This window comes from Cibotium barometz, chromosome 31, assembly GCF_041138505.1.
Source record: "Cibotium barometz isolate CiBa-2024 chromosome 31, ASM4113850v1, whole genome shotgun sequence".
In the NCBI taxonomy this organism is placed as follows: Eukaryota; Viridiplantae; Streptophyta; class Polypodiopsida; order Cyatheales; family Cibotiaceae; genus Cibotium; species Cibotium barometz.
Window position 1 is genome coordinate 9,245,620 of NC_141076.1, and position 25,308 is coordinate 9,270,927.

General features: G+C 43.2%; 1 protein-coding gene across 2 annotated transcripts in view; it reads left to right on the forward strand.

Annotated features, from left to right (window-relative positions):
• Positions 1-4,790: 4,790 nt before the first annotated feature.
• Positions 4,791-25,308, forward strand: part of LOC147620483 (amino acid transporter AVT6A-like) — a 35,231-nt gene continuing 14,713 nt past the window's right edge. Inside the window, exons 1-4 of one of the 2 annotated variants that reach the window (XM_086824703.1) lie at positions 4,791-4,948; positions 5,334-5,398; positions 5,484-5,971; positions 6,061-6,216. In XM_086824703.1, the coding sequence (XP_086680829.1) occupies positions 5,596-5,971; positions 6,061-6,216 (532 nt within the window). In that variant the 5' untranslated portion in view covers positions 4,791-4,948; positions 5,334-5,398; positions 5,484-5,595. The remainder of the gene's footprint in view (positions 4,949-5,333; positions 5,399-5,483; positions 5,972-6,060; positions 6,217-25,308) is intronic. The other variant, XM_086824704.1, reaches the window with a different exon arrangement.

Consider the following 25,308-nt stretch of genomic DNA (forward strand, 5'->3'; position numbering starts at 1 on the left):
TTTCAATATAGTTATATTTTAAACATGAGTTTTACAAAATTACATGAAGCTTGTCCCATCTTGGTAAAACAATAATTTTTTTGAAGCAAAAAATTAAATTAATGACGACCCATTATCTTCATCATTCAAGAGTACAAAACATTAAAAAAGTGCCAGTCTTCAAAATAAGGGCTTGTTCACACATGTATGCAAATGTAGTGGGATGTTGGCCACTACTGCATGGACTAAACACACAAAATTGGTGTTTTTACTTGTACCATAGTGGCCCGATTGTTGTGTAGTCTTTAAACATTGAGCAAACTCAACCTAAAAGTGTGAAAAAAGGGTTTGAGCATCTAAATAGCTTGTAGGATTGTGAAAAAATACTAAAAACTGTTCAAAACAATGTCTACTATCATTTAATGTGGATAGCCATTGGAGTTTTACAAGCATGTGAACACAGAGGATTGGTAGCTATTGGAAAGTGTTGCATTTACGGGTTTGTGTGAAACTTTTTTTTCAACCTCCCTTGGAAAAAATTATAAGCTTGCATGGGCAATCCTTATGATTTTTTTTATAACATTAGACATCATATGACAAGTAGTAAAAGCAAACAACCTACTCAAATGTTTTCATTTTCTTGAAGAAAAATCTCAAAGAGGTGTTTATAATACTTCATTAGGAGAATAGATGCAAACTTGTGATGATACGTTCACACAATTAATCCAATGCTAACCTCCTATAATTCTAGAAAAGGTGAAATTTATATGATGCATAACTTTTGATAACAATACAATGTTTCTTAATAACCATGCCTCTTAATTTTTAATATGGTTTATATAAGGCTTAGCTTCATTTTTTTAATGTACTATGTGAGGAATGAGTGTGTGTGTGTGTGTGTGTGTGTGCAGAGAGAGAGAGAGAGAGAGAGAGAGAGAGAGAGAGAGAGAGATTATATATTAATATCATCATTTGTATGATAAATTATATGATGTATAACTTTTAACAACAATACAATGTTTCTTAATAGGCATGCCGCAAATTTTTAAATATGGCTTATATACGGCTTGGCTTCAATTTTTTCATGTAGAATGTGAGGAATATGTGTGTGTGTATCCATCTCTCTTTAATCTTTGAAAGCCTATACCTCTTAGTTGTAGCTCTTGTTGAGAAGCTTCAATAAAGGTAAGTGTATGATTTTTAAAGCTCTACATAATTGTCCAATTTGTGATGATGTGGCAAGGTGCCATGCCATCAATAATGTCCATTCATCCATCTCTCTTTAATCTTTGAAAGCCTATACCTCTTAGTTGTAGCTCTTGTTGAGAAGCTTCAATAAAGGTAAGTTTATTATTTTTTAAAGCTCTACATAATTGTCCAATTTGTGATGATGTGGCAAGGTGCCATGCCATCAATAATGTCCATTCATGATGTTATGACATCATCAATGACATTGGCACCTTTCCACATCGTCACAAAATTTATGGTTGCGTAGAGCTCAAAAAATTATACACTTTTCCTTTCGAAGCTACTTGACAAGAGCTATGGATTAAGAGACACATGCTTTCAAAGTTTGCACGAACACATAGAGTTTCTAAGATCTTGAATATCATAATTGATGAACTTCACACATATGCATATATGTGATGGTACCTATATAAGAATAACCATATTAATATGCATGAAATATTTTAAAGACTTAATTGTGGTTCACGTCATAAAACAAAAGACTCACCTATGGATGAGAATAAATACTTACAAGAAAAGCCGAAACTCAATTGTCGTTCACATCATAAAACAAAAGCTCACCTATGGGATGAGAATAAATACTTACAAGAAAAGCCAAAACTCAATTGTGGTTCACATCATAAAACAAAAGCTCACCTATGGGATGAGAATAAATACTGACAAGAAAAGCCACAATCTAAAAACAAAGGAGAGAGGCATGCCGTGCACACGCACGCATGTAAGCGCATGCGCGCATGGAGGAGAGAGAGAGAGAGAGAGAGAGAGAGAGAGAGAGAGAGAGAGAGAGAGCGCACTAAATTGCTAAAAGAAGTGCGCACTAAATTGCCAAAAGAAGTGCCCCACATGCATTGCATGTTTTGGTTCGTGTAAGTTTGCATAATCGTGTACAAATGGGAACATGGCTTGTATAATTGTGTAAGATATATTTATTGTGCTTATTGGGAAGATGCGAATAAGAGCTTGAGATGCATGGTGGTACATGAATGTCAACAAAGTGTGATGTTACAAACTCTTACCCAATTCACAAAGTTTGTCATGGTTGAGACAAAGGCATTTTCAAAATTTATGCTAAGATACAATGAAGATATTATATTTATATAGAAGAAATTTATGTGCTATAAACTTTAGTATGATTATTGAGGGTTTTTTAAAACTTCAATCAGAGCATTGTGCCAAGTTTATTTAAAGATGGTTGTTTTCCAATTTTCTTTTCTGTTTCATATGTATATTTATAGAAGTTTGTTCTCTATCGAGAAACATGGACACTTATGATTAAGATGGTGCTACAAGAGTAATAGCTATGCCATTAAGATTATTATGCATGTAAGACACTACTTTGTAGGGTTACACTACTTTACATAGGGGTTACACCCTATGCAAAGCATCAGCTTTGACTAGTTGTGTGTGAGGAAGAGAGAGAGAGACTACGTGGCTTCTCACCTTTAGGACTCAAGTTGTATAAATGATTCTATTGTACTATCATATGGTATGCTTCTTTAAATTTTTATGAAAGCTATCTTGAAATTTTATTTTATTCGTTTTTATCTCCAATTCACTCCAAGAGAATGCATTTAACATTCCACAAAGAAGGTGCATTTTTTTTTACGATTTGTATTTAAGCTAATGTTTTATTTTGTGTCCTGAAAACATGCAAGTATATTAAAGTTACCTATTACATAATACTAATTTTCTATCGCATGAGGGCCCTTTTTGGCTTAGTATCAACTTGCATGATACTAGACGATTTGCGATTGTGTTAACTTGCACAAAAAGCCTTTTTGGCGTAATATTAAGCATAATACTAGACTTGATTTACTGTTGTGTTAACTTGCATGAGGAGCCTTTTTGGCTCATATATTAAGCATAATACTAGACTTGATTTTTACTATTGTGTTAACTTGCATGAGGAGCCTTTTTGGCTCATATATTAAGCATAATACTAGACTTGATTTTTACTATTGTGTTAACTTGCATGAGAAACTGTTGAGAATATAAATCACATCATTTTGATTTCATTTGGTTTGTAATCACATGAGAGTAAGTAGTGAGAAATAGCTTTATGTGAATTGATTAGTTAAGTTACACGTGAGAAAATGAAGGAGAGGTGGAGTGATCATAGCAATCAATTAGGGAAAAATGTAGGAGAGATTTGTAAATCTTTCTTGGCCTATAAAAAGGGCTTGAACATAATCTTTGCAATTAAAGATTTGGAGGAGAATTTGATGGAATTCTTTTGGTTAATTCATTGAGAGTGTTTCACCAATCATTTTTTTTTGTTTACTCTCTCTCATTCATCTCAACTTTTGTATTTTCTCTAGGCATGCCTTCTTCCCACTTCTCCCACGGAAACCTTGACAAACTTCCTCGTGTGAGGAATTTATATTTTGAAGAGCATGCACTATTTTGATTGTTTCAATATAGTTATATTTTAAACATGAGTTTTACAAAATTACATGAAGCTTGTCCCATCTTGGTAAAACAATGATTTTTTTGAAGCAAAAAATTAAATTAATGACGACCCATTATCTTCATCATTCAAGAGTAAAAAACATTAAAAAAGTGCGAGTCTTCAAAATAAGGGCTTGTTCACACATGTATGCAAATGTAGTGGGATGTTGGCCACTACTGCATGGACTAAACACACAAAAGTGGTGTTTTTACTTGTACCATAGTGGCCCGATTGTTGTGTACTCTTTAAACATTGAGCAAACTCAACCTAAAAGTGTGAAAAAAGGGTTTGAGCATCTAAATAGCTTGTAGGATTGTGAAAAACTACTAAAAACTGTTCAAAACAATGTCTACTATCATTTAGTGTGGATAGCCATTGGAGTTTTACAAGCATGTGAACACAGAGGATTGGTAGCTATTGGAAAGTGTTGCATTTACGGGTTTGTGTGAAACTTTTTTTTCAACCTCCCTTGGAAAAAATTATTAGCTTGCATGGGCAATCCTTATGATTTTTTTTATAACCTTAGATATCATATGACAAGTAGTAAAAGCAAACAACCTACTCAAATGTTTTCAGTTTCTTGAAGAAAAATCTCAAAGAGGTGTTTATAATACTTCATTTTAGGAGAATAGATGCAAACTTGTGATGATACGTTCACACAATTAATCCAATGCTAACCTCCTGTAATTCTAGAAAAGGTGAAATTGTATACGCCCCAAAATTATTTATTATCTATCACCTCTATGTGGAGATTAGTGAAAACGCGATAATTGGGAATTCAAGAGTAAGTTTGGGGTCGGCTAAACGGGCCGAGCACAACAGTACTTGAAACGTAGTGCTAGGAAAAAATTGAGCACAGAGCCTACGAGAGGGCATACCTAAACAACATTCATGTGAAAAACCTCTAAAACAACCTAAGATTCTTTCAAAGGGAAAAAATAATCAACCTAAGATTCTTTCAAAGGGAAAAAATAAATCAATAACACACGAGCAAAAAATCAATATGTAAAGGTGGTACTTTTGGACTCTGGACTATTCTAAGAAAAGCAAAAGTGTTTTTGTCATGGTGCAATAACTAAGAGAGACGTAATGAAGGCAACTCGTAAGCAAATGTGACTTTAGAACCCACCTCGAGTCTCCATTAATCTCACAATTGACTGCCACATTCAATGCTATGGGATTTTGCGACAGAGGGATTTCTGCAGGAACATTTAATTCGAATAAAAATCCTTTTCGCCCCCTGATTATCCATTAAGCCACCCAATTTTGTAGGTGCTTAATTATCCATTAAGCCACCCAATTTTATGAGTTCTTGCATGGTTCGGTTCTTTGGCAGCATAACTTCCAGGAAACAATACTGGATTTCTTGCATTTAACACTAATCTTGTCTCATTAGCAAGATTTTAATCGCAAAGCAGTAGTTAGCGAAAGATTTTCTTGCTTTAATCTTTTTTTTTTCTCTCCCTTCAATTTGGGTCTGCTTAGGTTCAGTTTTTTATGGCAGTCTGCAACAATCCTGTGTTTTCATGAAGGATTTGAGATAAATTGGGTTTAAGAGTGTGTTTTTTTTTTTTTTTTTTTTGCCTTGGATTCAGAGTTGGAATGTTCTTAATACTTCAACTGTTTGTGTTTGATGATTGGGATTTTTGCATCACAGTGAAAAGTGGGTTGATCAGGGAGGAGGCCATCGAATTTTCTGTCATTAAAAAAAAAAAAAAGGAGGTAAGATTTTTCATGACTCTCTGTTAGAGAAAAAAAAAACAAAGCTTTTGCAGATGACTGACTTGCTGCTCTCATCACTGAGAAGGTTCTATTCCCCCAGAAAAGAGTAGAACAAGCAGCAGGTGAAGCTTGCCTCCAATCAAGGATGTAGGCTTTGCCTGCTTATTACCTTCTCCTCACCAAACACCCCAGCAGAAATGGCCTCCCCAACCATAGACTCACCATTACTACCTCTCAAACGCCATGAAGACCGGCAGCAGGATGGCTACAACGCCGCTTCTTTCTCCAGTGCCGTCTTCAGCTTGTCCACAAGCATTGTGGGGGCAGGCATCATGGGCCTCCCTGCCACTATGCGAATCATCGGCTTGATTCCTGGTCTCATCCTCATCGTCTTTGTGGGTTTCTTGACGAATGCCTCCATTGATTACATGCTCAAATACTCAAATGCCACAAAGGCCACTACTTATGGTGGTCTTATGGCTGATTCTTATGGCCGGATGGGCCGGATCATTGTTCAAATTTGCATCATAATCAACAATTTCGGACTTCTCGTGGTGTATCTTATTATTATTGGTAAGGCCTTTCTGCAAGCTGCGAATGGTTTTTCTTTGAATTACCTTCTATATGTTTACTTTGTATGAGAGCATTGTGGGGTTTTGCAGCTGATGTCCTCTCTGGCTCCTCATCATCATCTGTTCATCACACTGGAGTTTTAGAGGAATGGGCAGGCGGTCAAACATGGTGGAATCGGCGAAGTGTTGTCATGTTTTTCACGGCTGTGTTCGTTCTGGTCCCGTTAGTGTCTTTTCGGCATATCGGTATGCTTCCATGCTCGAGCACAGTGGAGTCTTGAAGTTGCACTGAATTTATGTCAATACCCAAGAAAGGCATCACAAACCCGCAAACCTTTGTTTTACTTCTTAATCACTAAGTTGAAAGAGACTTCAACCTGATTAACTGCTATGATTAAACTGATTGATAGTTTATTTAGCATCTCAACAATTATTCACAGCATTGATGAGTCTTCAACGAAACCTTGGTTTGCTACGAGTATACAAATGAGATGTCTATCGTGTTCTTCTTGATCTGGCTAGGTTGACATGAGGAGATCTGGCTAATGGCTAACATGAGGATGGAGTTTAAGCTCCCAGATCAAAACCTTTACTTAAGTTAAGGTCTTTGAAAGTGATTAGGCCATATGATATTTGGGCTGCAGCACAGCTGCACAAGCTTGCTTTATGAAGCCAAGAACTTTCACCTATACAAAAGCCCACTTCACACAAGTGAGCAGCTCAGCTGGATGGAGTGATTCACCCATTAGACAATCCAAACCTTTCTTACAACAAGGAGAGGGTGGTTGTCCTTCAAGAGGTCTTTAATCCACAATTTCGGCCATTGCGATTCATAGGTTTAACCACTAGGCTAATACCTAGGGAACACCAGCTAGTGTGGAGTGCCTTGAAGCCAACGAAAGGTTATCTGAGGAAAAAGATATATTTTGTTTCCGGGCCTTCATAAAGGAGATGTTCTATTATTGTTATGGATCCTGGTTGTGTAAGTGGGCAATGCTTATTTAGCGGCATCCCTGAAGAGATGGAGCTTGTGTCTGGCTATTAGTCTGGCATAGACCCAAAGTGACTGCTTGCCATAATAATTACTATGGTAATAGAGCCAAAGTAGTCATATAAGAGTATGATTTTGTCATGTGTACCCAGTGTTGGAAATTATTTCATCCCCAGATGGACTTTCCCATGCATATTCATGCTTGTATGTTGCTCCATATGAAGCCCTGCATTGGCATATCTTAGCAGAGATTATTCAGCATTTTTTCGACCATTTTAGGTATTTTTAAGGCATCTTATAGCATTTTTTGCTACAGCCATGCTGCCGGCCTGCTCTACAGCTGGCCAACCAGCATACTGAGGTACTATAAAAGGGCTGGCTCCCTTTTCCCTCAGATCATCTCATTTTTCAGCTTCTGCAGTGATAGGCAGCATCTATGGGAGCTCCCTCATGGTGCTCCACAAGATGTACTACCTTTTCTGGTGATATTCAGCAGTGATCTTCTTTTCTCCTTTATGCTTGCTGTCCATATACAGTGTTGTACAGTTCTTGCAGCATTTCTGAGTGGGTATATCAGCATAGTACCCATTCTTTCATGGTATCAGAGCGGGAAACATCTACAGGGACCTGCGTTTCTTTTCCCATGCTGCTGTTGACTGTTTACAGCATATAGGAGGTGTTTACTGCTGCGTTTCTTCATCGGTAACCTGCGTTTTACTGTGGAGCTGCAGGACTGCCTCAAATGCTGCAATTTCTTGCTGCTGTAGGCTACATTTTCTGCATAGCTTCTGCAATTTTACTGTTATTAGCTGAAACCCTCTTCATAGGTGCTGAGGATAGGAACCTTGAGATAGTCTGCTTCTTCTATTTTCAGATTCCCACCCTCCCTTCCCTTTCTTTCTTCCTTCTCTTGCTGTGCACAACTTGAGAGGAGGTACTTTGTTCAACAGACATGGTTTCAGGAGACCACTTCTCTACAGCCATTCCTTCTCCTCTCTCTTCTCCCGCTCCATCACAGCCTGGACCACCTACTCCCGCTGCTCCACAGGTGGTTCCTATTCCCAATGTTTCCTCTGTGAGTTTCTCTCATCCAGGTCTTGCTCCCACCCCTGCCCACATACCATCCTACAATCCTCTCCAAGTCAGTGACTCCATGAAGCTTACAGCAACCAACTATCATACTTGGTCTTTCTACACTCAGTTGTTTGCTAGAAGGAGCCGGTGTGTGGATGGCTATCTCCACACCTCACTTGGTGCACTATACTTTGCGAAGCATATTGGATGCTCGGGCTCGTCTTATCATCATCCATTGCATGACTCCATCCATACAGGCACAGTTTGTCTCCTCTCGGAGTAATGCTCATCAGATGTGGACAAAGATCCAGAGGAAGTATGGGAGCGTTTTGACAGTGAAGATTGCCAAATTGGAGTCAGATCTGGAGAAGCTTACCATCACTGAGTCAGATAACTTGATTGAGAAGATTGGAGAGTTCTCCCGTATCAAGCTGCAACTTGAGGAGTACGGGAGCACCATCAACAATCCCATCCATGAACTTCTTGGTAAGTTGCCTGCTTCCTTTGATTCTTTCAAGGATAATAATTATTTCCGTGATCCTCTCCCCCCTTTTGAGGAAGTCGTGAGTTATCTTCATGACAAGTTCATGCTTCGCAGAAAAGGCAAGTCGGAGTCTACTTTTGTTGCCTCTAACAAGGGCAAGGGCAAAGGCAAAGGTGGAAAAGGGAACTCCAACAACAACAAGCAAAAAGTCACCACAAAGTCATCTTCTGACGATGACGATTCTGACAATTCTAACACCATCAAGGGTTCCAAGACGAAGGAATCTTCTGAGTTTTGTGGCCGACTTGGTCATTCAGAGGCCAAATGTTTTGCCCAACAGGCCGCTTCCCGCAAAGCTAAAGCCAAAGCTAAAGCAAAGCAGGAGTCCTCCTCCGATGGCTCAGACACTTCACCCACGACAGATGGCTCAGATACTTCACCAACGATAGAGGAGAGTACGAAGTCTCATGCTAAGATGGCTTTTCTTGCTGTCTATGATCCCCTTGTTCTTTCATCTTCACAGGAGGAGCAGGATGAGTCCATCATCCTGGTGGTCACACAGGAGACTTCTGATTCAGAAGTCAGTGCCCTAGAGGATTATTTACAGAAGTTTCTGAGAGAGACCTTATTAGTTCCTCTAATCCCTTTGGATGAGTATCTTCCTTCTCTTGTGCTGTTACATGCTAATGCTATTACTGCAGATTTTCTCTCCTCTCTTTCAGAGGAGGATAATGGTTCTTCTACAAAGTAGGTGGATGATTTTGTTGAGATATCCTCACATATTCTGGAGCTTCCTACTTTGGCAGCTTCTCTCCTGGCAGTTGCTTCTCCTTCTTATGTTTCAGAGGAGGCATCTTCCACTATCTTGGAGCCTGTTCCTACTTCGAACCTGGCAAATTCAGCTATCAATGATGATCAATTTGTTCCAATGGTTGTTTCATTTCCTTCTTCTTTAGAGGAGAATTCTACTTCGGTCGCGATACTTGTTGCAGATGCAGAGGAGGTACCACATTTTTCGAGCCATCTATGGTTCCATCTCCTGAGGGCTTCTCTCTCCAGATTGATCCTGGTGTTTCGTCTTCGATATGTTCTCGATCTTCTCGTGGCTTCTTCTGGGGATCTTCTTGGTATTCAGATGTACCATATCTTCGCGAGGTTTGTGCCTTTTATGAGGAGGTTGTTCCTTTAGACTCTTTGGAGGATTTTTTGCAGCGTGCCGGAGTTGGTCCACCCATCTGTTGCTGAAGAGGAGGTGTTGGAAATTATTTCATCCCTAGATGGACTTTCCCATGCATATTCATGCTTGTATCTGGCTCCATATGAAGCCCTGCATTGGCATATCTTAGCAGAGACTATTCAGCATTTTTTCTACCATTTTTAGGTAATTTTTAGGCATCTTATAGCATTTTTTTTCTGCAACCATGTTGTCAGCCTGCTACAGTTGGCCGACCAGCATACTGAGGTACTATAAAAGGGCCGGTTTTCCCTCAGATCATCTCATTTTTCAGCTTCTGCAATGATAGGCAGCATCTACGGGACCTCCCTCATGTTGCTCCACATGATGTACTATCTTCTCTGGTGATATTCAGCAGTGATCTTCTTTTCTCCTTTATGCTTGCTCTCCATATACAGTGTTGTACAGTTCTTGCAGCATTTCTGAGTGGGTATCTCAGCATAGTACCCATTCTTTCACCCAGCACTTGGGTGCCACATGAACATACTAACCATCATTATGTGCAGTATAGTACCCATTCTTTCACCCAGCACTTGGGTGTTGTACAGTTCTTGCAGCATTTCTGAGTGGGTATCTCAGCATAGTACCCATTCTTTCACCCAGCACTTGGGTGCCACATGAACATATTAACCATCATTATGTGCAGTTTTGGGTTAGTGAAGAGCATTGTGGCCCATTGTGAGCCCTAGTCTAGGGGCATGTCAGGCCAGTCATTGTCACCATAGGCTTGGGTAAGTCCAGGTGGTTTTCCATTTGTGAACTCTAGAGTTTTGTAACCCACTTGGAGTTGAGGTAAGTAGAGAGATGTTTGACAGTGTATTAGACCAAGTGCTGATTCCCAAGTCACGACAGTAAGGCAGCCCGTCAGGATAACGTAGAGCGAATCTTGACAACCCGGGAAAGTCAGGCAGCTGTACTGGCAGGTCAATCAGCAGTATTGGCAGGTCGGCCAGCTGGTCGTGGGCTGGTCAAGCAGGCTGACCAGGAGAAGAGTTGAAAGACAGCCCTATAAATAGTTCCTCAGTGATCTTATAACTTGTAAGTCAAACTACTATTTGAATCGCTACTCGAAGTTTCCAAGGGGTTCAATGGAGCTTGTAAACAATTTAAATGGATTCTTCCAGGTGTTCAAGGTTGATCCATGAGACGTTTACTGTTGAAAGAAAACAGTCTCGAAATTGCTTTGGAAATGCTTCAAATCTGCTATAAGTGAGTTTTGACAGCGCAAACCGATCCCAAAAAGAGATTTTTCTCTTTTTGTGGTTGACGTCTTGCTGTGTCATTCTTTTGCAGCTGGGCGTGCTACCAGTTGACCAGCTTTCAGTACGTATGAAGGTCTTTTTTGTGCAGCATGATTGGGAGAAGAGAGAAACCCATCTGTCATGACAGCCTGGGTGTATCACCAAACCCGCTCGTGTGCCAAACTCTGGTGCGAGGTTGAAGGGTCGGAAGAGAGAAGATGTCTGTAGGAAGTCGGAGGCAATGGTCTTTGAAAGTGATTAGGCCATATGATATTTGGGCTGTAGCACAGTTGCACAAGCTAGCTTTATGAAGCCAGGAACTTACACCAATATAGCTATAGTTTGTGTGAAGTGGGCTTTGTTTTTTGTGGAAAGTCACACTCACACACCACAAGGGGATACTACCCTTTCAAGTATTTGCTAGTCAAAGCAATGGACAAGCCACAAGACGAGCCTACAAGTGAGCAGCTCAGCCGGTGGGAGTGAACATCCTGCAGATTCGCACATTAGACAATGCAAACCTTTCTTACAAGGAGAGGGTGGTTATCCTTCAAGAGGGCTTTAACCCACAATTTCGCCATTGCGATTCATAGGTCTAACCACTAGGCTAATTCCTAGGGAACACCAGCTAGTGTGGAGTGTCTTGACACTAACGAAAGGTTATCTGAGGAAAAAGATATATCATGTTTCTGGGCCTTCATGAAGGATTATTGTTATGGATCCTGGTTGTGGAACTTGGAAGAAGAGAGAAACCCATCTGTCACAACAGGCTGGGTGTATCACCAAACCCGCTCGTGCGCCAAACTCTGGTGCGAGGTCGAAGGGTCAGAAGAGAGAAGATGTCTGTAGAAGTTGGAGGCAACGGTGCAGACCTAGAATTGCTCCGAAGTCACCGTGCCATCTGGCACTGAACTCCCATCTCTATTGTGGTGGGGACCTGTCAGAGTGAAGAATTTCCCTGTGATGCTGTCACTTGCCTGTGTTCAAAAGAAGGTGCGGGCGCCCGGCGTGGTAGCAGTACTCTACTCTCTAGGTCTCAATGGCCTGGAGGGCCATCCATGCAGTCTCCATCTGGGCACCTACTGATACACTGTCTCTGGAAATGCTAAGGCTCTGAGTAGGACGTTTGAACTTGATAGGGAGGTGCCAGTCGTCCTATCCACGTAGAGAAAAGAGAAGCTCCTCCCATGCAGCCCCTTCTGGGCCCAAGGTGGTAGCTGCAGTGCTGCTGCCGTTGCGATTCTCTGGGGTCTCTATAGCGTGCACACCCCCCCCCGCCCCCCCCCTCCCCCCAAACAAAACCCATGCACACAAAATCTGCTGGTGGTAAACCTTAGCGCACCTGTATCCAGAAAATTTTCCCCCTCTCGCAATGTTGGTGTCCACATTCGCAAGACCTGACCACTCACGTTCGCACCTAGCACGTTCCTACCTTACCTGGCCACACACGTTCCCAGACTTGTGAACATACGTTCTCAAGTCCAACTGGGACCTAGACACACATGTTCCCAACTCACTAGCCATGCACGTTCCCAACTCACTAAGCAAGTTCTCAACTTGTGAATGCACGTTCACAAGTCAAACAGAGACTAAAAACATAAAAAATCGAATTGAATCCAGAATATCCAGGGCCATCGCGTGACTTGTATTGGTAAAGGGTGTGCTCTAAGCCAATCACCCTTACATGTATGCAAGATCAAGAAGGATTTTTGGACTCAATCCTCCCCTTGAAGAGAGCGCTTCAAAGGATGCTGAATCAAGAGTACCTTCTCAAGAGGAATCTCTTCACGCATCGCAGTCCTTGGTACCTCATAGGAGCCAAGCAACCCTAGGCACAAAGTATTCGAGCGGTGGGGAAGACACTAGCTTGAGTGAGGCCTATTACCGGGAGCCTATCACTTTGAGCCTCATATGACCAAGAGGTTGGTGTACTTGATTCCCCTACAACCACTCAAGGGATTCTCATGGACAAGATTAGAGACATCATCACAGGAAGTCCAACCAAAGAGTGGGAGTCAAAAGTATCATCAAATTGCCCAGCAAGTAGGAGACCGCCAGCTAGAAAGGCCAAACATGGCGGCATCCGCTCCTAATATGGACCCTAACCAGTCTAGTTCAGGAATGAGAAGTGCAACTGAGTGGAGGAAGGAGTAAGTGCATTCTGCAAGGGAGCACCGGCATGGAAGATCTTAGATAGGTGCTCGAGCGCTTCAAAATGTATAACGTGGGTGACCACTTTGTACATTTTGAGAAGGCAAAGAGGACAGCTGATGGGAAGCCTGGAACATCTTATGATGGACCGGCTCAAGTTAAGGAGGTTAACCTAGTAGGACTTGATGAGGATCCAAAACCAGTATACATTGGGAAAGACCCATTTCCAGAAGAAGAAAAAGACCCCATTGACCTACTCACAGAATTCCAAGACTACTTCGCTTGGAAAACACATATATGAAAGGAATACTTTCGGAGGTGGTCAAACACACTATTCCCATTGTTGAAGGAGCAAAGCCATCAAAGCACATGGCCTATCAGATGAATCCAAAATACTCCAAAATCGTCAAGGACGAAATTGACAAACTCATCGAAGCTGGATTCACATTTACGAGATAGAGCATATGCAATGGCTATCCCCAATAGTCATAGTGCTTAAGAAAAATGGGAAGATCCGGGTTTGTGTTAACATCAAAAAGGTTAATGCAACCATGGTGAAGGACCATTACCCATGAGCATGTGTTGGAACGAGTAGCAGGCAAGGTGTCAGCACATGAGTGGAGGTGGTAGTCACTGCTCTTCATTCCTACTGGAACTTTGGGGTGGTATCGGCACATGAGTCGAGGCAAGACAAGTTGCGTAATTGCCACATCTTCATTAATATGGCCCAAATCGTTGACCTTGAAGAGGAAGATTGGAAAGTGAAGCCTGCCAGACGTTGGTCTAGAACAAAAGCTAGCGCTTGTTGTCAACACGGGCACTAGCCATAACCTAATATCCCATGAGATCAAGTGGGCGCTATAGAAATTGTCGGTGGTTCCCACCAAAGCGCCAGTGGAAGGAGTAAACGTATTAAAAACCACATTCATGGGTTCGTTCATTGCCATGTTCCACATTGGAATAACCCCTTGGAAGGGAAGTTCTCTGTCATGCCTGGAGGTAGCATGTGTGAAGAAGTGCTTCTTGGGCGAGGATGGATGGGGTACAATTGATGCCAAATAGAATAGGGCTCGTAAACCGCTACCTTGCAACTAGCCTTAGGGTAGGTAATTATTCTGATGACAAACGAGGAGCCCATGCCTTGCAAAAACTCAACACTAGAGAAGAGCTAGAACCCGTTGAGCTTCCAAAGGCAACCCACACTCCGATCATGCCAATCGAAAGGGGCCTATCCTTTACTTGGCCGCAGGGGTAAGTAACCAAGATCCATCAAAAGCCTCGCCCAAGCAGGGTCAACCTTTGCGCTCGTCGAGTACCCCCTTTGACACAAGTGGCCTCTCCAAGAATTGACCCAACTAACGACAATATTGCTAATGTCATGACCCTGTGTTTTTCTCTGGACAAGATGCAGATGTGCACGGGGACATGGTGGACAGTGTGAATGGCATCAGGTGGGAGTGAAGATGGAAGCCCATGTGTGGATAACCCCATGTGTGAAAGGGGGCAAAGAGATTTTAGCTTAAAAGGTTTAAAAACCTTTAAAATCATTTATAAAGCCCTTCATTAAAGAAAAACGTGGCCCTTATGCTATTTTGGGGCCACGTGTGCTTTTTGGGAAAAAGGAGGGGCTGCCAGGCAAAGGAGGCGCCTATCTCTCTAGAGAAAGTGTGTGCTTTTTCGTTGAGGAGGGCTGGTCGCCTGAAGATGCATGTTGGCTGCGCATGGAAGGGACTGTATGATTGCTGTAGGTAGTGTACGGCTGCTGTCTGCAGGTGCAGTCCACGTGGCAGGACAGGCTGCTGCAGGTGCAGATTCATGCGATGCAGGTACAGGCGGCGCAGGTCAGGTTGCTGCACATTGGAGGCGGCGCTTGTGCAGGTACAGTCCACGTGGCAGATCTGTACGGCTGCTGCAGATTGGTTGGCGGCTGGTCCAGGTGGTAGATGCAGGCCTGTATGGACAGCAGGAAGGTACTGCTGGCGGGCTGCGCTACAGGCTATGTAGGCGCATCTGAGTGTCTATTTATGCATGCTTTTTGGAGATGAAAGGGCTGGCTGCTGTGCTGTGCTACAGAATAGAGACACAGGTCTCCTTTTTCTCTCTCTCTCTCTCCCTCTGCTGAAGAGTAGACAAGGGTTGGTTTCTCTTGACACAAAGGTGGACAGAGGCTGGATATTCATGAACATAGACATCATGATGATGGCGTTCAACTGATGGAACTTTCAGCTTCTATTTGCTTTGGATTCGGGACTGTTTTGGGACAGTTTATGGGCTGTTTTTGTTTGGTTGCAAATTCAGCTATGTGCTTGGGTTTTTGGCTGCAAGTACAAGGTCATTTGGTTATGTTTCTTGGCATGGGAGTGATGCAAGCTCACATGGCTGCGTGCTCATGGAGCAGATTGTTTTCTTCCTGCTAGAAAGGAACAGTGGGACCTACAGTTATGGGCATCTCTATGTTGCCAGATGTTTCATGAGGGAACAGGTGACTAGATGTATGGAAACAGGACAGAAGTTTCAAAGGGAAACAGGCCTAAGGGTTTCATGTGGAAACAGGTCGTAGGTTTTCTCGAGGAAACATGTTATTTGGGTTTCTCCAGGAGATAGGTCACATGCAGGCAGAAGGTACAGGAGTGGACACATGTTTGGTACAGCCTTGCTACTGATAAGACAGGGGACAGGGATTCCATGACAGAGATGGATAGTACCCTTGGAAGGTAGAGAGGGTTTGTACAGGTGTGTCAACTGTATGGTATGCTGTGCTGTGATACGAGTTCTCTTCTGAGAGACAGTTTGGGAGTCTGTGTTGTGATGCAGGGGCACTGGGATGTGTCAGGGTGTGATGCTGTTCATAGTGTGAGAGGCTATGGATGGTTGTGGCAACCTTGATCATGGGAGAAAGCTTCTGTATGCAGACTCAATGTGAGAAGAGTCTTTCGATGTGAACAATGGCTGGACTTGTTTGTGGATGCCGTGTGGATTAGAAGCCAGATGCAGGTTCTTTGCAGGCTTCAGGAGTTCTACTGGGACGGCTGAGTTGCCAGCCTTATATTGTAATCAAAGCTCTTATAATCAATTAAAGAAATACCGCAAGGGGCGCCACTGCGATTTGGGGCCAATCGGTGTCCGTGTACTATTTGCAGGAGCACTCTAGCTCCCCCTGTTTGTTTTCCTTTTCTAGGTCCTCAATGGTGTTGAAGTGTTTTATGTGCGAGTGTTTGTTTCACCGCCCTTTGGTTTCTGAAGGCCGGTTTACAGCTAACATTTCTAACCTTGTAGAATCTCCCACGAGTCTTTGAGAACACTAATGTTTCCATGATGGGGGTGACAAATGGTGGGTACCAAAAGAAATTCTCTGAGCACAAGGTTACTATGAAGGGAAAAGGAAAATTTGGGTACCCAAGAGGAAGGTCCAGCATACGCCAGTAACAACCATACCACCCACCGGACCGCGTTGCAAAACACTGAACCCTAACCTCAAACCAAAAACGTGGTTCATCAAAAAGGAGTTGTTGGAAGCCCAAGGATACTATGCTGGTCACACACACCAAGGCAGCGGAGTTGAAACCAACCAGAGAGGGAAATTCCGACAAAGTAGTGCTACCCAAAGATGGTGGGTACCTGGTACTTTTCTAGTGGCCCAAGGGTATTATGAAGGTAACAAAAGCATTTGGGTCCCTAAAGTCACACCAATATTACCCCCAACCTTTTTAGTTGCAACAAAATGTACCAAGGAGAGATGGCATTATGAAGGTAACGAAAGCATTTGGGTCCCTAAATTCACACCGACGTTATCTCCAATCTCTTCAGTTGTGTATTATTGTCACGTGCACACCCAATGGGTTGTACAAATGACATGGCATCCATAAGCATTTATCCAGGCTCTAATCCATTTATATAGGCATATATCACAGCATGAGCTTGTGTTTGGGGCTTCTACAGCACCCACATCAGGTACATAAAGCATTTAAAGCATATAGAGTATTTATCACATCAAGTCGTGGACTGTGGTCAGCAGCCGACTCATCATCTACAACCCTTTACTCAGCAGCCGACAGAGCATATTGAGCATTTGATGAAATCATGAAGTTACAGTAAGCTGGCCAACAGCAGCATACCAACCTGACCAGCATCGTAACTCATATAAAAGGGCTGCGCATCATTCAGTTCAGATTATCTCCATCATCTCTTCATCGTTTAGTGGAGTTCAGCATCCAGCATATTCAGCATCAACATCAGCCTATTCAGCATGCAGTCAGAATTCAGTCATCATTCTCCTCTCTCCTACATAGAGGAAAACCAACATTCCAAGGGGTGGACCTCATCATTGGTGGAGAAGGGAACAGTCACTCATCAGCATTCAGCTTCTCTCTCTCTTCTCGAGATAGATACTCATCTAGGGACAGCATAGATCTATTTATGGATCTTCATTGTAACCATTCATTTAACATAGCTGCATTGCATTGCATTGACACCATTGTTTGTCTCTTAAGTATAATTAAGTGCAGTTTAGTTAAGCCTAAGGTTGTTTACAAGACAATCAATCCCTCGCATGTCACAATTATGAAGGTAACAAAAGCATTTGCGTCTCTAAAGTCACGTCGTCGTTACCCCCAACCTCTTCAGTTGCAACAAAACGTACCACGGAGAGATGGCGATGGCAACCCAAAGCTACCAGCACCAATGAAACCTCATGCTGAAGACCCAAAACCACCCATTTCCCTCTCAAGCCTTGCTAAATGTACCAAAAATAGGTATATGACCCTCATCACATAAAAAGGGACACCAATTAGGAGACTTTGTTAGGTTAGGGTTGCATAGAAAATATACATACACAGACAGCGAGCACTCTCAAGAGAGAGAGAGAGAGAAAGAGAGAGAGAGAGAGAGAGATGGTGATTAATGCTCACCCAAAGAAGATGGGATACAATGTGTGGAGCAAGAGGGTTGACTCCACAATATCAAAATACAAATAAATGTGGTGTCCTTTCACACCTAATATCCAAGGGAAAAAACCCAAAGGGAGAAAAGTGCCCTTGGTTAGCCCATGTTCACATGTGGCACTGCTGGTATAACTCATAGCATATATATCAGTAAATCCTCCCTGTAGTGGCAATGTGAACATGTACAAGGTCTGACCAGATCACTCTTTGTAGGAGAGAAAGCCTAAATCTTTGCAGAAAGCTTCAAACTTCTCTTGAGATAGCGCCTTCGTGAATAGATTTGCAACATTGTCTTGTGTAGAGCAGTAAGATAATGAGATCTCCCTTGCATGAATCCTCTCCCTGACGTAGTGATAATGAATCTCTATGTGCTTAGTACGTGCATGAAACACTGGGTTTCGTGCCACGGCTACAACACTCTGACTATCAGTGAGTGTGGTGGTGGGTGTGTGCTAACACTCACGAAGATCAGTCATCAATCTCCTCAGCCATACACAATCTACTGTGGCTGTAAAGGCCGGCTTGTACTCAGCCTCACAAGTAGATGTGGCAATAGTGGGTTGCTTTTTGCTCAGCCATGATATGCATGAATGTCCCAAAAAGAAACAATTCCCACTGGTGGATTGTTGTGTATCATAGTCACCAACCAAGTTGGAATAACTGTAAGCATGTAATTGCAAGCTGCCTCCCCGTGGGATATACGAACGCAAGATCCATGGAGCCCTGAAGATAGCGGAAGATCTGCTTCACCGCTTGCCAATGCTTTGTACGTGGGCTGTGCATAAATTTGCTACACTGGGAAACCCCAAACTGAATATCCGGGTGTGTGTTGAATAAGTATATGAGGCAGCCTACTGCCTGGCTGTAAACACTCATATCAAAAGGGTCTCCAACATCATACATGCTCAATTTCAGCCCTGGCTCCATCGGAGTAGAGATGGGTTTACAATCTTGGAAGCCAAATTTATGCAACAACTTTTGAATGTACTTTGATTGGTGTACATAAATCCCCACATTTGTTTGCACAAATTGTATGCCTAAGTAATAATGCAACAATCCCAAATCTGTCATCTCAAATGATGTTTGCAATTCAGCTTTGAATGTTGAAATTTTATCCATGTCATTCCCAGCTAGCAACATGTCATCCACATAAAGAATGAGCATAATCAAAGTGCCATGATCCTCTTTCACATAGAGGGTGCTCTCCGTTGGACTATTGCGAAATCCCTGCATGGTCAAATAAGTATATCTTCTCATACCAAGCTCGAGGAGCTTGTTTGAGACCATAAAGTGCTTTTCGAAGGCTGCATACTTTGTTTTCATGACCATGCATCACAAAACCAATGGGCTGATTTACATATACTTCTTCTTGCAAATCCCCATTGAGAATAGCTGATTTTATGTCCAACTAATGCACTTTCCATCCATGATGGGCAGCCAATGCAACAACACATCTAGCTGTGGCCATACAAGAAGTAGGTGCGAAAGTCTCATCATAATCAATAACTTTTTGCTTGGCATATCCTTTTGCCACTAGCCTGGCCTTGTACCTGTCAATGGTACCATCAGACTTTCTTTTTAACTTGTAAACCCACTTTGTGCCAATGGGCTTCTTGCTTGCAGGCAAGTCTACCAAATCCCATGTGTTGTTTTTATGGATAGAATCCATCTCGTTTTGCATGGCTTTGTAACATGCAGCGGAAGTATTCGTAATTAAGGATCCTATCACACAAGTCTCACACTGCCTTCTATATCTGAAGTTTCGCGAGTTTAGCAATCCACTTTTATCACTTTAAACTTTAAGAGATTTAGAGATAGAGAGATAGAAACTTTACACCACATTGGGTCCCGAATCACCCAACCACTGAAGGGCCCCCTAATAGTATTTGCTTTTATTACTTTGAAGAGAATGACTTGGGATTGCTGACTTTGGCCTGTAGATAAGCCAAACGCAAGATCCCGGAAGACCAAGAGTCGCACTGAACTGTACACGGCTGTAGAAGCACCAATAATGACCGATCTCGAGCCTATGCACTCTTCCCAATGGAATGTAGGAAGGCTGCAAATCTAAGGCTGAGATATGGACTGTTCGGGACTGTTCTAGGCTATGTATGAATGCTGTAAATGAATGAATGCGTGCGGGTTACCTTCACCGGAGTGCTATAGCAAAACGATGATGATATAAATGATGCAAACTGGTTGCAAGCAGAAAACACAAAGTTCCCTGTAGGCTGAATGCGTGGATTGCTGCGTTTCACTGTTGGAGGCTGATTGCTCATGCGTTGATGCTCCTGGGTGGTGTAGGATGTAACGCTTCTCCAAAACGCTGATGAGATGAACGCTTTATGGCTGTATGGCTGAAAACGCTGAAGCGCTTACTGCTGAATGCTGAGATAGATGATGTATGCTTGCTATGGAAGGCTATTTATATGCACAAGGGCTGGTCGGTTGGCTGTAGGGCTGGCCGACTGGTTTCCTAAAGCTACATGACTGGATATTATGAGATAAATGGGTTATAGATGGTATTAAATGCTGGAAAATGATAATTAAATACTATAAAATATAGGAAAACTACCAGATAAAGTTTTGATGCTTCTGCAATGGTCTAGATGGCCTACATGCATATGGAATGAATGCTATGCAAAATGCACACATGTCCTATGACATCTATATGCATGAATGATTGGCTCCAAGTGGATTAAGGGACTTCGACTGACTGATTGACTCACTAAGGCCGAGGAATGACCTACGTAGCTCATGCCTGACATATCCTGCTGACATATCGTGGACTGAGGATTACAATGGGGTCACGGCGTACGACAAATATCAATCCTAAAGGGTTCTAATAGTGTACAATCATGGTTAGTTAGTACGAAAGGTACGATACGGTATGGTACGATAAAATACGGTACTAATTGGTACCTTAAAATTTTTTGAGGTACGGTACGATATTAGTACGTTTTTTTTTTTGAAATACTTCCTAAACTTAAAAATTGTAGACAAGAAGTTACAAAATAGTAGAACCATGAACATAATGTCATCATGCCATTAGAGTACAAAATTGCTACAAAAGGATAGGCCAAAAACTCATGGCATGGGCGACCGCCAACATGCGTACATACATGATACTACATACTACAATACATCATCGATGGGCTAGAAGGAGATAGATGCCCAATGCCTAGAGACTCGAGAGCTATAACATATCAAAAGTCTACATCATCACCAACATCTGCATGATCATCAACATGATCACTACTAGAGTGTCCATCAAGAGAGTTCTCTGAAGAGGACTCTTCGAAGGTGGACGAGACACTCTGGGGATCATTCTCGCTAAGTAGGTTGCCATCATCATCAAACAAGGGCTCTCTAGGCAGTGGGGTATCATCATGAGGGGGCAATGGAATATCATCATGAAGGCGGGGATTGGAGCTCGAGGATCCCCGTCTCACATATGTGCGAAGGCCACCCTTTGCCGATACCGAAGGAGGAGGCCTATGAACTCCAACTGCTCGGCCCCGTCCATGCTGACTCCTGGTGCTGCGAGTATCTGCTGCCACAAGCTCACTATAGAGCTCCATGAAGATTGCCTCCTCCTCATCAGACAATATGATCGCTTGCCTAATATGGCAATGGCAAGTGCACACGCTCCTGACAAACAGCTCCCTATAGGCTGCAAAGGGCGATGAATGGCTCTCTAGAAGACTGAAATTGCTCCACGCAACAACAACAACAACAACAACAACAACACCACCCCACACACACCCCCCCCAAAAAAAAAATCGTACGGTATCGTACGAATCCGTACGGTACCGTACCGTGCGGCAGGTACGTACGGTTTCAGTCGTACGACGTACGGAACTAACCCTGTGTACAATGTTGCACTGATGATGATGAGCTATCTTGTCACCATGCACTAGAGTGCAGAGTGCATGTGACAGGCTTGCATCCAATGCTCATCCTCATGAGTCTCTTCAAATGAATCTGGCTGATTTGCATCACAAAGTGTACTCATGCAAGCAACATGTGCATGTTCTCTTGCATTACGTGAACCAACCCTAGTCCTGCTACCAAGTGGAGCTGAAAGTTTGCTCTCCTGTAAAGTACAGAGCAGCCAACGAGGCACAACTCTAGCCTCTTCTGTTGTTGTCGGCTCTTGCTCTTTTGCTTCCTCCACATTTTGAGGTGTAATAAGCTCATTCATGGGTTGATTTTGAGTACTCAAATGCTGTCCATTAGGCAAAGTTGATGGCTGATCTGTTGAGCCATCAATTCCCAACGGGAGTAGTCCTTCAAACACGTTATGTGGGCCCGAAGGTGGCTGTCCAAAAAATTCAGCCAATGGCTGGTCTGAATTTTCAGCAAATACATCTCTACTGTCCAAAAATCCTTTGTGTTTGAAGCATTAAGGAGACGGTAGCCTTTACTGCCACTACTATAAATATGCACTTAGCTGCTTTAACATCAAGCTTACCTCTCAACTGCTGAGGTACATGTGTATATGCTATACATCCAAAAACTCTAAAGTGATCAACTTTAGGTTTTCTTTCGTGCCAGCCCTCATATGGCGTTATGGTTTTCAATGCTTTGGTAGAGCATCTATTCAACACATGTAGCATACATTATTGCCTCCATCTAGACTTTGTGAGGCAAGCCTTTGCCTTTAACCATGCATCTAGCCATTTCCATCAAAGACATGTTCTTTCTCTCAGCAACACCATTTTGCTGAGGAGAATATGGCATCGTGCATTGATGCTTTATGCCTTTTTATGCCATAAAAGCTTTGAAAGCAATGGAAATGTATTCCTCTCCCTCGATCTATACGGAGGATCTGCACTTTGCAACTTGTTTGATTTTCAGCTTGTGCCACAAAATGTTGAAAACATGCAAATACATTAGATTTTACCTTCAAGGGATATGCCCAAGCAAATCTAGAGTAGTCATCAATAAAGGTTACAAAGTATAGATGCTTTCCAAAAGATGGTGCCCGCATAGGACCACACACCACACTGTGCACAAATTGTAATTTCTGAACAGCCCTTGTTGATCCTGTCAGAATACGCAGCAGAGATGATGACCGGATTTGGGAACACTAGAGAAAAACGTATGCAGAAAAAAACAGCACAAGAGAGAGAGAGAAGTAGGCGTGTAACTCTGCTCTGATATACACAAGAAGATCCCAGTATGATACACAAGTGGCAAGGGGGCTGGGGGCCTATTTATATGCCCCCAGATGAGCAGTCGGCCTACTGAAAAAGGCTCCACAACTGCAGCATCAGTTGGCCAGCAGCATGGGTCCACGACTGGTCAAGTATAGTCGGCCAGCACCTGTACACACATCCTGATGTAGTCGGCCAGCAAATGGATCCTCCTGCTAACTCAGGGCTGCCTCCCAAGCCACAGAAAAAATGGGAAAAATAAGGGAAAAATGCGGAGAGTGGGGAAAATGATAAACACCTCATAAGGGCGGGCACACCCACAACAAAGGCCCTGGTGTATAAAACTAGACAGGAGATGACTTCTAACACCCCCTCTCAGCTCTTGGCTGTGAAACCAACCACTGGGAGTTGGGGTGCTGCTTGAGCAAATCCTGAGAGAGCGACGTCGTGAAGAGGTCCACCGTGCTGTCCTCCGCAAACAGAACTCTAGCAAGATGTCATCAGCAACGATCTGTTCACGAACAAAGTGCCTCTGGATGACCATGGGTTCCTCGAGTGGAAGCCCAAACCTGCAATGCAACCTCTGCATCCTCACCACCTCACAAGGAGCATCACAAACAGCCCGGTACTCTGCCTCTGTGCTCGACAAGGCAAAAGATGACAGCTTCTTACTGCTCCATAAAACTGCTCCTGGGCCTGAAGTAGATCTCCTCGTGTCCGGATCTCCTCCCCAAACCTAATCACTCCAACCGTGGAGTCGGACTCCATCCAGCAATCCCCCTCCTGTGTACAAGAGTCCATGATCCTTCGCATGCCGCAGAAACCACAGGAAACGCAATCCTGCCTCCCAAAGAGTCATCTGCAACCATGAGCTCAACTGCCTCATCAGGAAGCTCGCGTCCAATCTGGTGTCCATCAACAAGATCCATGAACCATACTGCCTCTGAGTCAAAGAGGCATCACACCGCTCACAAGGATCAACACCTGTTACAGTGCTGCAAAAACAAGTCTTGGAAACCTTATGAAGACCACGCAAGGCCTTCTGAAACCTGTCAACCACCCCCTCTAAATCCGGAACCACAAAGCCTGGAGAAAACACCTCCTTCTGCAAGTAATCACCTGCCACCTGCCTGGCTTTCCGAAAGGTCCCCGTGGAAAGAACATCCTCAGCTAACTACTGGAGGTTCTTTGTCCCGAACACGACGAGACATCAGAGCATAAGTGACCTGTTCAGTTTCCTCTGACTCACGAACACAAGAACCACCAACATCAGTACTGGAAAGTTCCTGCCAACTGCTGCCATGTACTGGTAAGCTATCCACCATTTGGTCCCGGAAAGCCTGTACCTGCAGCGTATCCACACTTAAGTGGCCATTACCAGACTGCCACTCATCACAAACTTGAGGACCTAGGAGAGAGAGTGCTGAAAGCTTGTAAACTCCATTCTCCACTCCGCCTTCCCAAACCACTTGGCCTGTTGCTTTGTCCCGGAGAGCAACAAAATGCTCATCAAACTCCACCCGTACGCCAGTCTTGCAAACCTAATGCACTGACAACAGATGAAAACCAAGTGCCGAAACATACAACACCTAGGAGGAATGCTTCCCCCCTCTGCCATCGGGAACTATCTCCATCCTGCCCTCACTGTGAACTGGGATAGTGGACGTATCCCCGGTAAGAATATGACCAGAAAGCCTGCAGAGATCCTGTAAACCGGAACGGGAAGGAGTCATGTGCCTGGAAGCACCACGATCGAGAATCCACTCTCGAGTATCCGTTGCGGAGAGTCCTCCAATCTCCTCCTTGCCTGAAGAAAATGAAACATCGGTGTCCACCACCTCCAGGTGCACAAAAGCCGGAGTCTTCATGATTGCTGCTGAGGAATCTTCACCCTTCTCGATCTTCCGCTTGGGACACTGCCTCCAATAGTGGCCTTTCTCGCCACAATCATTACAGGTCCTCTCTGCCTTTAGTTTCTCGCGGTCACTAACGGACATCTTCTCAGAAGACTTCTCCGACGAAGCCTTCCCCTTGCCCGTGTTACGGCCTTTCGACCGTTGGCCA